This window comes from Cornus florida, unplaced genomic scaffold (genome assembly GCF_030987335.1).
Source record: "Cornus florida cultivar Cherokee Brave unplaced genomic scaffold, ASM3098733v1 CherokeeBrave_3.0.0_Hap2_Chr11, whole genome shotgun sequence".
NCBI lineage: Eukaryota > Viridiplantae > Streptophyta > Magnoliopsida > Cornales > Cornaceae > Cornus > Cornus florida.
The window spans coordinates 122,221,156-122,236,977 of record NW_026775581.1 but is presented as its reverse complement, the minus strand read 5'-3'; the positions used below and the strand labels follow the sequence as shown (position 1 = coordinate 122,236,977).

The following is a 15,822-nucleotide window of genomic DNA, read 5'->3' as shown; positions in this document are numbered from 1 at the left end:
CTTCATTTGTTGGTGAGGCTGCCATTGCGTCTCCAGATTGGAGCTGAACAAGGTGCTTCAAATTGTTTTCATTATACGCGATTTCTATGCTACCAAACACCAAGTAATTGAAGCGTACTATGAAAAGAAAATGTGGATAACATTGCCTAAACGAAGCAAAAGTGGGTTGGGTTGAGGTTGTGCTGTAAATTAATCCAACTGTTCAGGAAGTTTGTATTCTTGTTTAGTAAAAATGAGTGAAACTCTAATAATATTTTCGAATTAAAAATCAGTGGAACTAATAATATCTTCGAACTCATTCACTCATTAGAGTCTGTGTACATATTTTATTTATGGATAAATGTTTGCGAGCATGCCCGTCTATTAGAACTCAGTTTGAATTTATAATAAATAAAAAAAAATTTAATCAATCTTGATTTCAATTTCTTTTTTAATCAATCTTGGTCTCAACTCAAGCTCAATTTGAATTAAACATTTGAGTTGAACTCAAATTAAATTAACTTGCGTAGAAGGTTTTATACCTTTGATTAATTTGTCCATTTGTTTAAGGGATATTCCGGTACAAATTTTTTTTTTATTTTTTATATGAAAGATTACGCCTATTCACGAATCGAATCGAATCAGCATTCGATTTGTTTAATTGTGGATTATCGGATTCGAATCACTGACATGTTATTGGATTGAATGTTTCAATCCATTTGTCGAATAGAATGTTATTAGATTAAAATTATATTCGTTGACATGTATAATTATATAAAATGTAGAATTATAAATATATAAAATGGTGCATAATATACTAAACAATGTAATAATACTCTACCCAATATAATGATAAATAATTAATTTAATATGTATAACATTGTATTGAAATATACTAATATATATATATATATATAATTTTAATTTGAATTGAATTATTTATAATGCATATTCGTTAAGATAACATATTAACGAATTTTAATCATTATTACACGGTTAAATCTGTATCATAATAATCGGCACAAATTTTGTATTAGAATCCTATTGACAGGTCTTCTAAGGAGAAAACAAATTTTAACAAGCACCTACTCTCTCATTTTACTTAGAGGTTATTAAATCATTCAATACAAGAACACTAGTGGAACGAAGCGTAAAAGAAACGGAAGAAAAAAGGGACACAGAGTGAATTCTAAGAAGTGTGTGTGAGAAGAAGAATGCAATGTGCGAACACTTCCTGGGTATCAACCATTCATCTGCCACTCATCAAAGCATCAAATTCACAGACCAAATTGCCATTTTCCCAAACAAGAGCTCAACTTCCTAGGAGCCCTAATGCTTATGATGATGATGATGATGATGGTGAGAGTTCAGTGGTGACCATTCCTCTGCCTTCTCATTTGAAATCCATCACAAGCACATCAAACCCATTTGTGAAACACTGCCTCAAGCTTCGACACAGCTCTTCGTATCGCCACTCTCATGCTTCAGCTCTTGTTGTTGGCACTACCCCTATAAGGTCTCGATGTTCTCTAATCCTCCTTCATTTGAATTTTTTTTTTTTTTTTTTTTGGGTTCTTTACAATTATTATTTTATAACCCACTAATTCAAATTAAAATGGGTCTCTGCTATTTATTGCCCTTTGTATTCATATATTTTAATGAATCTTTCCTTAGCTATGCTTATTGATTAGACTGGATGTGAATTATTTTTTTAGCTCTATATATGTTATATACTCTTTCAGCGAGAAAAAAATTGAAGTTTGGTATGTTAAATTTGGCAAATTATTGTTTTTTTTTTTTTTTTTAAAAAAAAAAGGTTGTGGGATGGACATTTGGGTTCAAAATTTTAGTCTGTGGTTATGATTTGGTGCAGAGATGGTGATTCATTATTAGTTCATCATGGGAAATTTGGGGGAATTGTGAAGCTATAACTAGATTATATTTGGAAACTTCCACATAGGTTTATTCATTTGTAAATGTTTTGAGTTTTTCTGCGTTGAATTAGTGTTGAAGCTATTTTTGGTCAAAGTCGAGTACTAGTAGCATGTGTTCTGAAAAAAAAGGAGCTGTTATCCATATGGATAAATTGTATTTCATTTGTTTATTTAAATATATACATTGATTATGCCCTCTAATGGTCAGAAATCTTCTACACATGGGGTTTGTGAAAATATTATATACCATTAGTTTCAAAGTTCTTTTCCGCATTTCCTTTCATGAATTATTTCTTAATTGATTTACTTGTGACTGTAATTGACCAATATGAATCCCTTAAGCAGTGGGAAAAGAAAACAAATGCTATATCTGTGCGTATAGAAGCATTTTTGCTATGTAAATAATGATCAGATTTTCAAAAAGATCATTATTCAGCAGTTTTCAAAACCTTGAAAAGTTTTATCTATTATATACAAGTGAAAATGATTGAGTCCTGCAGTTTAGTTAAATGATGGCTTGAAGATTGGAATGGGTTCTTCATTCTAGACTCTAATTTCTATGGATGGGTTGAGTCTTAAATTGCAATTGTCCAGATGAATGTATCAACCAGTGTTTTGGTCAAAATTTCTGTTTACCTGTTCTATAGCCCACCTCTTCTATACAATGCCAGCACGAAGGGGAAAAAAGTTAACTAGGATACAGGAAATAATGCTCTTCAGATAGTACAGGCTATCTGTCTATAACCTTGATACTACTGTGAAGACAGTTAGAATGTTAATCGGGTTGTAACCTTATCAAGACACATTCTAGTATCCTTATTATTGGTCATATATATTTGTCACATAGTGTACAGTAGCTACTTTCCACAAACATTTTATCTTTGCTCTTCTTTGATTTCCTTTTCAGTTTTTTCAGTGTGTATGGTGTGCCGTATGTAATATCCATCATTCCATTTGTTTATTAGTTCTTTTCATTCCTCTGTTGAACTTATAGTGTAGCAGTCAAGTGTCTATAAGATAGCCTATTTCATTGTTTTCATCTTTGATTTTCTACCCTCTCCCCTCCCCAAAAGCCTCTAGGCTGTAAAGAATATCGAGTTCAAGGAATTAATGATGAAAAGGAGAATGCATGAATTGTATATAATTTAAGGGCAATAATTTTTCATTATGACATTTTTTCTTCACAGGGAAATATGCAGGTTTCAAGGATCAATGCAAGAGAGACGTGCTGTGATAGATTGTTTACTTCTACTTGATAAAGCTGAGATTCCTGAAGGGTTGAATGATCTCCCTGTTCGTCTTGTTCGTGTTAGCGCAATGGTAATGAAGAAACTTTCTGGAATGCAATCAACTGAATCTATTGAAGCAATCGCTCTAATGAGAATCCCTTCAAGTTTTCGTAGTTTAGATGACAACCAGCAAGACACAGATTGTCGAAGGTGGTTTCCATCTCCACGTCGAACTTTAGTTCTTGATGGGATCCAGGTAATTCTCATACTTATCCTTCACATATATTATTATGGGCACACCTTATTGTTTATATTCTTCTGTAAAAGGTTTGCAAAAGGACATTAGTTTAAGTCTCTTGTGGTCGTCCACTTCATGATGGTTTCTTGGAATTGCTTAAAAGCAGCTAGTTGTAGGTTCTGGTGGTGCTTGCTTCTTAAAAATTTCATTAACCTTTGAATATACACTTTTCCCATTTTGTTCTTTGACTTGGGGAAAAAAATAATTATAAAGAAAAAAGAAAACACTGATCATTTACCAATAAAGCATAAATTTCTTAGTTGGACCAACCTGTCACTTTAAGGACTGGAGTTGAATTGAGATTTTTAACATCTGCGTCCATGTTTTCTCTATGTATTGATACCATGAAACAATTTCCACTGTTTAAGATAATAATCTCATAAGACTAAGACCACAACATAGATGCTGTGGTTTACAGTAATTAAAAGAAAATTCCATTACTTCATGTAGTCATGCTCAGCAGTGCAAATTTAATGACTAAATTTAGTGGCTGAGGCCATGACAGCTTGCCAAGCAATTTTGTAAGCTATAGGATTGGGATTGCCTACTGTTTCCTTTGAAGTAGATTCCTATGCGGTAATCAGTGCAGCTATGCGGACAGGTTCACCATTCCACTGGTATTTTGCTGAAGATGTTAGGCAGTTGCTTAAATCTTCAGTGAATTGGAAGTTACCCCAGACCCCAAGACTTTCAAATGGCCCATTGTGTGTCAAGATTCAACTTCTCTGGGTCTTTGTTTCTTTGTGAGATTCCTCAGTTTGTTCACAAAGCTTTGGAGTGGGATGTCACTTCCGCCCGTTTTTTATTTAGCCTAAACTGCCTTTGCCTTTTATTTTGGTTTTTCTTGCCCTTCTGCTCATGTATGGTCCAACAAAAGAAAAAAGACTGCTTTATCAGAAGGCTATAAGTGCATTCCAATCTATTGTCACGTACATTCTTTACATTCATATTATTAATTCCTGAGAATTGTTCATTGCAGGACCCGGGGAATCTTGGCACATTACTTAGGTCAGCGATGGCCTTTAGATGGGTAAGGAATGAGTTGCATTATTTACAATTATCTTCGATTTTTTCTTTTTCATCTTTTCTGTTTTCAAATTCTTCTTTTTTTTCTACTTTTATCTTTTCGAAAGTTATCGCACGTTACTGAAATTTCACTTAATGCGTTATGCATATCACAACCTCCAAGCCAGATGGTGAATCATAATATTTTCACCAGCGAATCAGCTTAATTGATGATCCCAACTATTGTTGGTGGTTTGTTATTTGTTGACCAATAACCAGTTTCCGTCAGCTGTATGAAAAATGCTCTTGAACATATACGTAAACTTTTCGGATATTAATTATGATATTTTTGAAAATTAATTAGTGACAGTTCATTAAATTCATTCTCTCTACATTTAATGCTTCACTGGAATTAAGTGTTGCTCCTTTTGCAACTTAATCAACCCTTGTTCTTCGATCATATGTATCCCATTCTTCGTTGAAGGAATGGGACAGAGGTATCAGTGACGTACTGTGATATTCAATATATTTCTACAGCCTTCTGCCCAAGTGAAGTGTCCCTCCACGCTACACCCCAACTTCTTCCCCCCAACAAAAGGGGAAAAAAACTTAAATTAATATGGTGTTTGTACCAACATCCACAACAGGGTGGTGTCTTTTTGCTTCCTGGCTGTTGTGATCCATTCAACGAGAAAGCCCTCCGAGCTAGCCGAGGAGCCTCCTTTCAGCTTTCTATAGTTTCTGGCAGTTGGATTCATCTACAAGCTCTCAGAAATGAATTTCACATGAAGATGTTGGCCGGCCACCCAGAGAGCAATGAAGATTTGAAGCCAGTGTCTCGGCTTTGTCAAGGGCTTGCAGATTCTTTAGCAGATGCATCATTGTGCTTGGTTTTAGGCAGCGAAGGGGGTGGCATTTCAGAGATGACTAAGCAAGTATGTGAGCTTGTAAGCATTCCAATGGCAGGAAAATTTGAATCTCTCAATGTTTCTGTTGCGGGTGGAATCTTCTTGTATATGCTACAGCCTGAGAACCATAAAAATTCCTGAAGCAAATTGAGACAGGTACAACTTTACTGAGTTTTAGTTTATATGTAGATATATATACATATACATGTATGTATTTATATATTGAACCTACCCACCTCCAATGAAATTCATTGTCTGAGCCTAGTATATGCGTGTGTGTGTTTGTGTGTGTATGAACCAGCACAAACAGAAAATGGGCATGGAACATGATTGGGTGGCCGAAAATGCAAGCTGAATGGGGTGCTCCCCATTCAACCGGCCAGCTTATCTCTACTCAGTGGGTATTAATTGTAACTGAATATTACTTTAGAATGAGACTAGCCAGAAAGAAGGCAGAGAAAGCAGATGATGGTTGTGGTTCTTGGTGGTGACGGTGACGAATTTAAAGAATAGAGAGGACGGAGAAATGAAAAGTATAGAAGCGCTTCAACCCATTATGTTTTGCACGTTACTCATTACACATTACTCCATTTGTCGTGAAAAATAAAAGAATTCATCATTTTTCTTTGTTTTCTATATGTTCCTTCATAGATGTCTACCTTGCAAGTGTTTTCAAGTTTTTTAGATCATCCCTTTTCTTTTTATAATACAGGTGGATCTAGACAACCACATTATCACTTTGGAGGATTCCCACAGGTGAAGTTCTTGGAGGGGGCTTTTGAGTATGTGGAGTTAATTTACCTAGACTAACCGGTGTTAGACAAGAGGTAATCTAGTGACGAGGATATCGAGCTTTCAGAAGAAGGAAGAAAAGAATATGCTGATGTTTTAGTGGTGGGAGGAATAGAGCACAATACATTTGGTTGTGTAAGCAATATATCCAACGGTTAAGCAAATCCAAGTTTTTTTTTTTTTTTTTTTTTTTTGTCATCTGGGCTTGCAAATCCAGGTCTTAACTTGCTAAGCTTGGATGCCTATTCAGATTGATTTCATTGCGTAAATTGAATATCACATTTGGTAGTGTAGAATTTACTCAGAATTCGAATTTGTATTTTTCCTAATTCCAATTTCAAACATTGACCCTATACTTCCAAAGGAATCATTCAACCTACTAAGCAAGGGTTTGCTGATCATATTTGCTTGCAGCAATTCAACTTCTTCTAAAAAAAAAAATTAATAATAAAAAAAAAAAACTGAAGGATGTTACTTCCTCTATGGGGAATTGTGAGTGCAAGGGTGTTTCTTGTCAATATACATTTGTATTTTTATCAGAAAATAATTTTTTTAATTCGATTTAATTCACATCAACTTATATTAGAGGAAGATGTACAAAATAAAAATAAAAATAAAACAAAAATGGAAGAAAACTTAATTCAATAATTTATTATACCAAGTTCAATAAACAAGAATAATATAAGTAGGTTTCACTATATGATTAGTCCATATCCATCCAATGATGATATATTAAGATGTAAAACCCTGATACCACAACTCGAGAATTAAAGATAATGCATTGAAAGAAAAATGTAAGGAATGAGTTTTGAAAACTGATTAAAATGTTTGAGAAAATGGCCTTTTTAAAAAAAAAAATTAGCCATTTAAAATGTTTCAAAGGCAGAAGGAAGATGGGCCATTTAAAATGTTTCAATGGCGGGAAAGATGGCACTATTGGCGTTGCTTATTACACTCACTCATTTTAAAAACTGAGAAGTTTCATTCGCAATTGTTACTCTTATCTGTCTATATAGATTATTTGATGGACTATTAAGATACATTATCATTACTAATTAAAATTAAATTATTAATACTTTTCATCTAAATATATACATATTTACAAACTAAATGTTTTAGAATCCTAAGACTCTTTATAACACTCCATACTTCTAATCTTTTATATTATTGAAATGAAAATGTATAAGATATAATAGAAGAAAAATAGTATTTGTGTCGTCGAATTTTTAATGACGAATTATTAAGAAATATATATTCTAACATAATTTGTATTCGTAATTTTTTTATTTGTTTTAATATCAAAATTTTATACATTTTTTTAAACAAAAAAACGAATTATATCCTTATGTTTACCAACAGGCATTTTCCTACTGTAGTTTACTATAAGTATCTACACCATCTTTTTCTCCTTTCTAAGAGCATTTCCAATGCAATGCTAAAAGGGCTGTCATTTCTAAAATATAGCAAAAGGACTTCAAAAGGGGCTCTCCAATGCAATGCTAAAAGGGCTGCCAATTTTTAACTTTGCCAAAAATTTTGCCAATTGTAGCACAAGAAATAGCTATTGCTATTTCAGAGAGAGAGAGAGATAGAGAGAGAGGCGGGGGTTCAAATTTGGCATATATATATATATATATATATATATATTTTTAAAAAAGATCATAAAAAATTTCACCAATGCTGGAGAGAAGAGTGAAGAGATGGTGTTGGAGAGAAACAAAGATTAATTTCGTCGGAATCCATGGAAGCCACGGTTGCCAATGACGATGTCTGTGAAGCAGTAAACTGCTAAAGAGAGAGGAGTGTAGAGATGGCATTGGAGAGAAACATAAAAAATTTCGCTGGAATCGAAATCCATGATCTCTGATCATTTTTATTTAGAGATTGTCTTTGTTCTGGCAAAGGCATTGAAAGATAATGTGAAAGGATGGAGAAAAGCTGAAAAGGTGGAGAGGATAAATTTGGGGTTGTCTGTTTGTGATAAGGTGATGAGTTGTTAACTTCTTATTGGTTATTTAGATTTTATTTGACACCATCAGCAACAGAGTCCATAAATCATTTTGTTTTATTTTATTTTATTTTTTTTTATCCTTTTTTGATCAAATATTTTAAATTTTTGCTTCTTTTTAATTAGATTTAATTTTAGTTTCTTTCGAATATCTACAACTTTACTTGGAATGTGCCTAATATTAATATTACTGATGCAAATAAGAATGGTGGGAATGGTAGTTGGAAAAAAATGGTGATTATGTCAAAAAATAGCATTTTGCATGCATGAAATGCACCATTGGGACATAATTGCTAAAATATAACATTTTGACACTGTAACACTTGTCAAAATATAAATTTGACATGTAAAAATGACTTTTAGCATTAGAGGTGCTCTAACATCTTTATAATTGGACCATTTGCTCTTCGAAGCCTAAATCTCATGTAACGACGAAATTCTTCACAATGGACCATACTTCTTTTGAGGCTTTACAACATAAATGCCTTTTTTTATTTTTCTTTTTTATTTTTTTTATATATATTTTTTAAGGATTCTAACCTTTTTATGGTCACATGCAAATATTAAATTAACGTTAAATGGGTATACAACTATGCATGACCAAGGGCCCAACAGGCCCAGATCAAAGATTCAAGATTAAGCTCCGACAACACCCAGCCCGAACACTAACAAGTTAGCATGGCGTACGCGCTTGAATGAACGCGTGAAGGAAAACACCAACGGAAGTCACATGGCTGTGGCTTCGTTATTTATTGCTATGTCTACAGTCCACTGGCAAAACCAAGAACAGAACTTCAAAGTTCTCAATAATTTTTTAAATTCGCCGGAAACCACCACATGCGGCAAATTTTTCCGGCTATGACGGCGGCGAAGCCTCCACAGCCACAGTCTGCCATTGCCGTCTGCTCCCTACAAGGATCGCTCCTTACTCTGGCCATCCTAACCCTAATCTCCTTCACATATATTTCTTTCAGCTCCCTCCACTTCCCTCTTCAATACACTTCGAACGCTTCTCAGGTAGTTTTCCCTTACTTTCTCTCACTTTTCTCTCTGTTTTCTCGACAATTCTCACTGATCTAAATTTTCTTTCTTTGATATGTCATTAAGGTGGTTCCAGTGAACAATTTGGAGGAGTTGTCGGATATATATCACTTTCCGGAGATATTTAGGCTCAATTATGCAGAGATGGAGAAGAATTTCAAAGTGTATATATACCCCGACGGAGATCCGAATACGTATTACCAGACGCCGAGGAAGCTCACTGGGAAGTACGCGAGTGAGGGCTATTTCTTTCAGAACATTAGAGAGGGTCGGTTTCGTACGGACGATCCAGATCAGGCTCACCTATTCTTCATTCCGATCTCGTGCCATAAGATGAGAGGGAAGGTATGACATCCTTAATCCTTGGCAATGAGTGTTCTTATAAGAAATTAGAATGTAATATTCTCTTTCATGAGGTCTTTGCATGATGCAGATCAATATGGTGGATTATAAATCTCTGTGATGCATTTATTTTGTTATACTGTTGAAATGATTATGCATATAGATTATAGAGATGTAAAAATCCATGAATGTATGTGATTAAATTTTGATTGTTTGCTTCATGTGATGATGGTGTATTGTGGAATCATTGTTGGCTCCAGTTTTGGTGTTCAATTAATCAGCTGTTGCTTCTTTTTTCCGTCCCCTGATATGTTTATAACCTGATACAAATCAATTTAAAACTATTAATTGAATGTGTGTAATCTTAAAAGCTGAAAAAGGAAATAATCTATTTTGCAGTTTTAGTGCAATCAAAGTGCTGGCCACTTATTTGGATGGTCTAAAATATTAGGTTGCTCACATTAAAGGATGCTGCTTGGGTGAATTTTTGCATCTTAAAAATGGATAATGAAAATCACTTCATTTGTTGTAGTAGGAACCACCATTTGACTGTCATACGAGAGTTTTATGAGAAAAAGGTGGATGATTCTAGGGATCCAAACGGGAGATATAGTATGACTGTGAGTTCAACTCTATGAAATCAGAAGAAGGTTGAACTCTCCACCTTATGAGGTAATTAGTTAACTAGTCCCTTTTTTATAAGTAAGATTGTTGACCAAGTAACAGCACAATATTCTCTTATTTGTGTTCTCTCTAATTTGGGTCAGTTTGGAGCACATTTAGTTTGCTTGGAGGCCAGCCTGCCAGATCTAAAAATTTTCATATTTTCAATCTTGTTGATAATGACAAGAATTGCAGCTACAATTAGTTTACGATTGTGGGTTTAGGCTCGGCTTGCCAAAATGAGAGTGATGTTTAGTCTTGACTTTTGTTTAAGCAAGCTTGGGCTGGGCTTAGCTCGAGCTCGTTTGATACATTGATATATGTATTATCACTGTAAGGCTGAATCTTTGTTCATTATATATAAATAAATTATATAGTCGAGCAAAATTGAAAAATATGATTCATATAACTGATCCCTGGTAGTTGGGAAAAAAGATTTTATTGACTTGACTATATATAATCTATGTAGTCAAAACATAGAGAGAGTTGCACAAACCTGGGCTACACTCGAAATCCCACAATCAAATCCACCAAATCCTGTGCCTCCAGTTTTGTCCCATGCAGCATTCATATCAAGCACTTCCAGAATACCTATCAGATCTCCGAATTGTTGTCCGCTTTGAATCTCATGAGTCCATTGGCATCTATATTATCTCCAACCAAACTTGAACCCCTTCAATGCTCAGATTCCAAGCTGATGAGTGTCAATAAGATGGTAAATGGCTAGGATAGGATGATTGTTGAAAGAGAGAGAGGGGAGGTGTTGTAATGGATTATTGTCTTTTCTCGGGACCAAGGGTATATTTCATGTCCTAATATATTTGGTGATGTACACCTTTTCTGTTTCTACACTTGCCTGATATCCATATATGTGAAAACATGCCAACACGACATGTGCTGGTAAATTGTTGCTAAAATGTATTTCATAAGTTCTGATTGTTGAAACTTCTGTTACCATATCTAAGACTTGGTCCTTCCCATGTAGTTAAATGATAATTGTACAATGATACGCAGGGCACATCCTATGAAAACATGACTGTAATTGTCGAAAACTATGTGGAGAGTTTGATATCCAAGTATCCTTATTGGAATAGAACATTGGGTGCAGATCACTTTTTTGTCACTTGTCATGATGTTGGTGTAAGGGCAACTGAAGGACATCAACTTCTTGTGAAGAATTCAATTCGAGTTGTGTGCTCCCCAAGCTATGACGTTGGATTTATTCCACACAAAGATGTTGCTCTTCCTCAAGTATTGCAGCCATTTGCACTTCCAGCTGGAGGAAATGATGTAGAGAACAGGTAATGGAGAGGTTACTTATTGACATTTGTCATAGCTAATGAATGGTTGACACATAATCAATCTTTTTGAGTTTTTGTGTTCAGCTTTCCTGTTGTTGTTTTGTTTGTCTGTTACTCGTCATCTGGGTTTTTCCTTATTCTCAGTTTCAGTGACTTCTCATTTCTTTTTAATGTACTATTTTTCTTCCATCATGATTACGGCAAATCGACTAGAAATTCCTTACATTCTGTTTTCTATTATGTAACTGCAAATGAAAAATAAACCTGTTAACTTTGAACCATTAGGTGTTGGTGATGTGAATTTAGCATCATACTGCACTCTGTGAGCTGAAAAATAGAAAGCATATCTCACTTTACCTACCGATGTCCTTTTTATTCTTTAGCATGCTCGCTCTTCTATCATCGTGATGGAAACATTTTCATTAAATTTCTTTGCAATGGTCATGATGGGAAATTGTTGGAAGGCAATGAAGGAGGGAGAAATATTACCTCACTTGCCTCAAAAGGTGATGCTATGGTTTTTTTCCTGAAGCCAATGAAATGGCCTCAATATTGAAAATCCCACTAATTCCCCCATGGAGACAATTTTCCAACTCTTATTTTGAAAGGCTCCCTATTTCCCGGAATCATGATTCTAATTGGATGTTTTGTAGTTATTCATAGGATGTGAATTGGTTCAGCACAATCCCCCCACCCCCCCGGGGACACACACCCCCACCACCACACACCCTGCCTTATGAAGTACTCCCTCTCTCCCAAAACGGATGTCCTGTTTTGGGACAAAGGTAGTATAAATTTTGCTGAAAAGAATGAAGAATGTATTGCAAGGAGCCAAGCAGTATAATAAGGAAAGAATTACAAAAATGCTTATCCAGAGTGGCAGTCAAAATAGATTGTGAGCTCTCCTCTTTGGTAACTATTTTTGGAACAAAGTTCAGGATGTGCAGTTGGGACATATAATATGAAACATTAATTAGCTGATAGAATTTCCATAGTAACTTGCTTTGATTTTGTGATTGTTTTTTTCCCTGAAACTTGGTGATCTTCATATGTTACTCTTGATTGGTATGCCTTTTCAGCCTTACTAGCTTTTATGGACTATGTTCTTTTAATTTTTCTACTATCCTTTTGGATTTGTTCCAGCCATGTACAAAACATGTTCAGTTTCTAATGTTTTCAGGGATTGCTACTGAACAAGCATCAATTTTAGACTTATTACAACAGAGAGTCATTTTCATTCTTTATATTAGATTTGTTACGAGAGATAATCATTGATTTATTTTCTCGTTTTATATTATCAGTCCTTGAATGAATTTTCAAAGTTCCCTGTCCGGACTCCAGACATGAATAGGCTGGAAATTGTCTTTTATTTTATATTATCAGTCCTTGAATGATTTTTTATTATTATTATTTTTCAGTGTGTGTGTGTACGAGGAAATGAATGTTGGCTTTGTATAATTATGGTAAAAACTTCTTTAAGTTCATTGCTTAAAACCAACAAGTAAATTTTGCAGGACGACTCTGGGTTTTTGGGCCGGTCATAGGAACTCTAAAATTAGAGTTATACTGGCACGTGTATGGGAGAATGACACAGAACTTGATATTTCAAACAACAGAATAAACAGGGCTACTGGACATCTGGTATATCAAAAGAGATTTTACAGGACTAAGTTCTGCATATGTCCTGGTGGTTCCCAAGTAAATAGTGCTCGGATAACAGATTCAATCCATTACGGATGTATTCCTGGTAAGAGTTTCGTTCTTCTTGCCATACAAAATTAGATTTGAAATGGTTAACTTTCCATTTTATCTCTTATTCTTTGCCTATGTGGTACACTTGGGTTATGAAAATCATCCGGGCTCACTGCTAATGTAGAGACCAAATTGTATAAAAGACACGGGTACAGTATGATTCTAAAAATTTCAGCATTTTTGCCTTGGTCATGGAGATAATGAAAAGATTTCCTTCCTCAGGAGGGCAGTTACTATGTTTCTCTCCTCCTTTCTTAGCAAAATAAAAGTTTGATGTTTCACAGAACCCTAATGCAACTTGCCATACCATAAAATCCCACTAAATCACCTGAAGAATATAAGGTCTGGTAACATATTCAGTGACTTTTAGCATGCAATCATCTGCCCCAATAGCAGGGGTTACTTCCTGCAACCTGAATCTCCAATGAGAGATTTCTGTTGATCTGGTTACTACTATTGGCAACACTCAAGGAAATCAATTTGTGAATGCTCTTGTTACACTAGCTGATGGCAATGCACCCCATGATTGTTGATTAGCTTTCTGCATGATTTAAAGGGTGCCAATATTTAGGGAAACTCGTTGGTCAACTTCTTTTCCATATGCACGAAATACCCCTCTCATTTGACTTGGATGCCACATCCCTTGTAATTTTGCATGAACACTTGGGACTGCCTAAGTTCAGACAACCTGTTGTTGAGACATTTAGAAGAATTGGGATGTACTTGCTAAATTCCACCCCATGGGAAGTGGGGGTAACTAGAGTCAGAAACACGGCAGATAACCCAAGCATCCATGCAAAACTAGAAGGGGTATCTCAGTTCTTTTAATTATTAATGTTATTGTTTTTTGCTGACGAGGTATCTCGGCCTTTGGGCCAATTGGGGGGTTAACTAATGTAAGAAACGTGATGAGTATTTCAAGTATCTATGCAAAACATGAAGGAGTGTCTTTAACTCTTGGCAAATTTACAAAACTGTGACATAATTTCCTGTCACATTTTGAGGACTATATAATTCCCTGGGGTGTTACTTTCCCCCTATCTGCTTTCTGATTGCCTGTCTAATACGTTTTGGTTGCTTTCTTGCAGTAATACTGTCTAACTATTATGATCTGCCATTCAATGACATTCTTAATTGGGGAAAGTTCTCTGTCGTACTCAAAGAGAATGATGTGTACAGGCTAAAGCAAATTCTCAAGGACATACCTCATGCAGAATTCGTTGCTTTGCACAACAATCTAGTTAAGGTAGAAAATTTTGCCTCAGAAAATAAAAGTCAAATGAGTATTATACTTATTAGCAATTTACATAGTTGGATTTAAAACAAAGCTTCAATAATCATGCTTGCATAATTTACGGTCATCTAGAATGATGATTATATTTTTACTTTGGAATCATAGAGTGAGAGAAATAATGGCCATCTCACAAGTATGTGCCTTTTTTTTTCGTCCAACAGTACTTGCATTGCATTAAGATGTAGGTGAAACAAAGATCTGCAGTTACTGATGAGAATGTCTTCTTTTGGCATGTTTTTATCAGGTCCAGAAGCACTTCCAGTGGAATTCACCGCCCATCAAATATGATGCTTTCCATATGGTCATGTACGACCTCTGGTTGCGCCGCCATGTGATCAAGTACTAACTGCAAATGCATAGAAGTTCCTAGTTGTCTTTTTGGTATCCTGAATGGTTGCTTGCTAGCAATCTGAAAGTTTGTAAATTATCAGCACACAGTTTTTATATTATTCCCACTGCATGTCTAAATGGGAGATTTAATCTAGAGACTAGAGAGAGTCCTTCCATTTTTTGTTGTTCAAAGTTCCTGGATTGTTCTTTTTGTATCCATCACTGAACTTTGGCTTCTTGATTCATACACGACGAAAGAAAGTTTCTTGTAGTTAGTTGTTTCCCTTATTTGTACTTGGCAGTTCTTCCGTGACCAAAAACAGAACATCTCTACGAAATTTAGAGGTCTGGGTGACCAATTGGAGTGATAGTTTAAATGATAGAAAATCATCTAAATTCACAAATTCAATTGCAGTCCTGTAAAGGGCCTTCAAGTGCTAAAATACTATAAATCTCATTTCACTTCCCATGAACGTCGGGTGGTTGCACTTGCATCTTCTCAATGAGGGACTTGGAGTAGAGAATCCCACAAGTAGATATTAGATGTACCAGGTGTGCCATATTGTTAGTCTATACACCCAATGACAATGCTTTATTTTAAAAAAAGTTTGCACACCTACTTATAAAATAACGAGATGATTGACATGGCTCGCCTGGCACACCAATATCTACTCGAATCTCACAGCCCAACAGTCCCATCTCAGCCCCATTGCTTAACTGCCCAGAACCCCAACACTACATAGGTTACTAATTACTCTCTGTCTCTAAAGGAAAGAAAGTATAGGGCCCTGGTTGTGTCTAAATATGATATACTTCTTGTGTGTACCTTGTGATATTTAATGAATTTTCAGCACTTATGTGATAGTGTGCTTTGCCACGTTATGGTGCCAAATTTGGTGTTAGATGAAATGATATAGCAGTGGAAGTGGACCATCATTTTGCGTGG

General features: G+C 35.2%; 2 protein-coding genes across 4 annotated transcripts; both read left to right on the top strand.

Moving 5' to 3' along the window:
• The first annotated feature begins 1,075 nt into the window (after window positions 1–1,075).
• LOC132283676 (uncharacterized) lies at window positions 1,076–6,460 on the top strand. 3 transcript variants are annotated; one of them, XR_009472091.1, is made up of 6 exons: window positions 1,076–1,495; window positions 3,101–3,398; window positions 4,420–4,470; window positions 5,093–5,509; window positions 5,655–5,886; window positions 6,066–6,460. XR_009472091.1 is itself a non-coding variant. In XM_059785674.1 (5 exons), exons 1-4 carry the CDS (start codon window positions 1,194–1,196, stop codon window positions 5,492–5,494), a joined length of 1,053 nt encoding a protein of 350 aa, XP_059641657.1. In that variant the 5' UTR covers window positions 1,077–1,193; the 3' UTR covers window positions 5,495–5,509; window positions 6,066–6,460. The 3 variants fall into 3 exon arrangements, 2 of the variants coding, with proteins under 2 accessions (XP_059641658.1, XP_059641657.1); XM_059785674.1 differs by lacking the exon at window positions 5,655–5,886 and having other exon boundaries at window positions 1,077–1,495; XM_059785675.1 differs by lacking the exons at window positions 5,093–5,509; window positions 5,655–5,886.
• Window positions 6,461–8,911: 2,451 nt separating this feature from the next.
• On the top strand, window positions 8,912–15,147 carry LOC132283568 (probable glycosyltransferase At5g03795). Its single transcript, XM_059785540.1, has 6 exons — window positions 8,912–9,170; window positions 9,261–9,539; window positions 11,214–11,500; window positions 13,015–13,247; window positions 14,341–14,498; window positions 14,791–15,147. Exons 1-6 carry the CDS (start codon window positions 8,991–8,993, stop codon window positions 14,890–14,892), a joined length of 1,239 nt encoding a protein of 412 aa, XP_059641523.1. The 5' UTR covers window positions 8,912–8,990; the 3' UTR covers window positions 14,893–15,147.
• The last annotated feature ends 675 nt before the right edge of the window (window positions 15,148–15,822 follow it).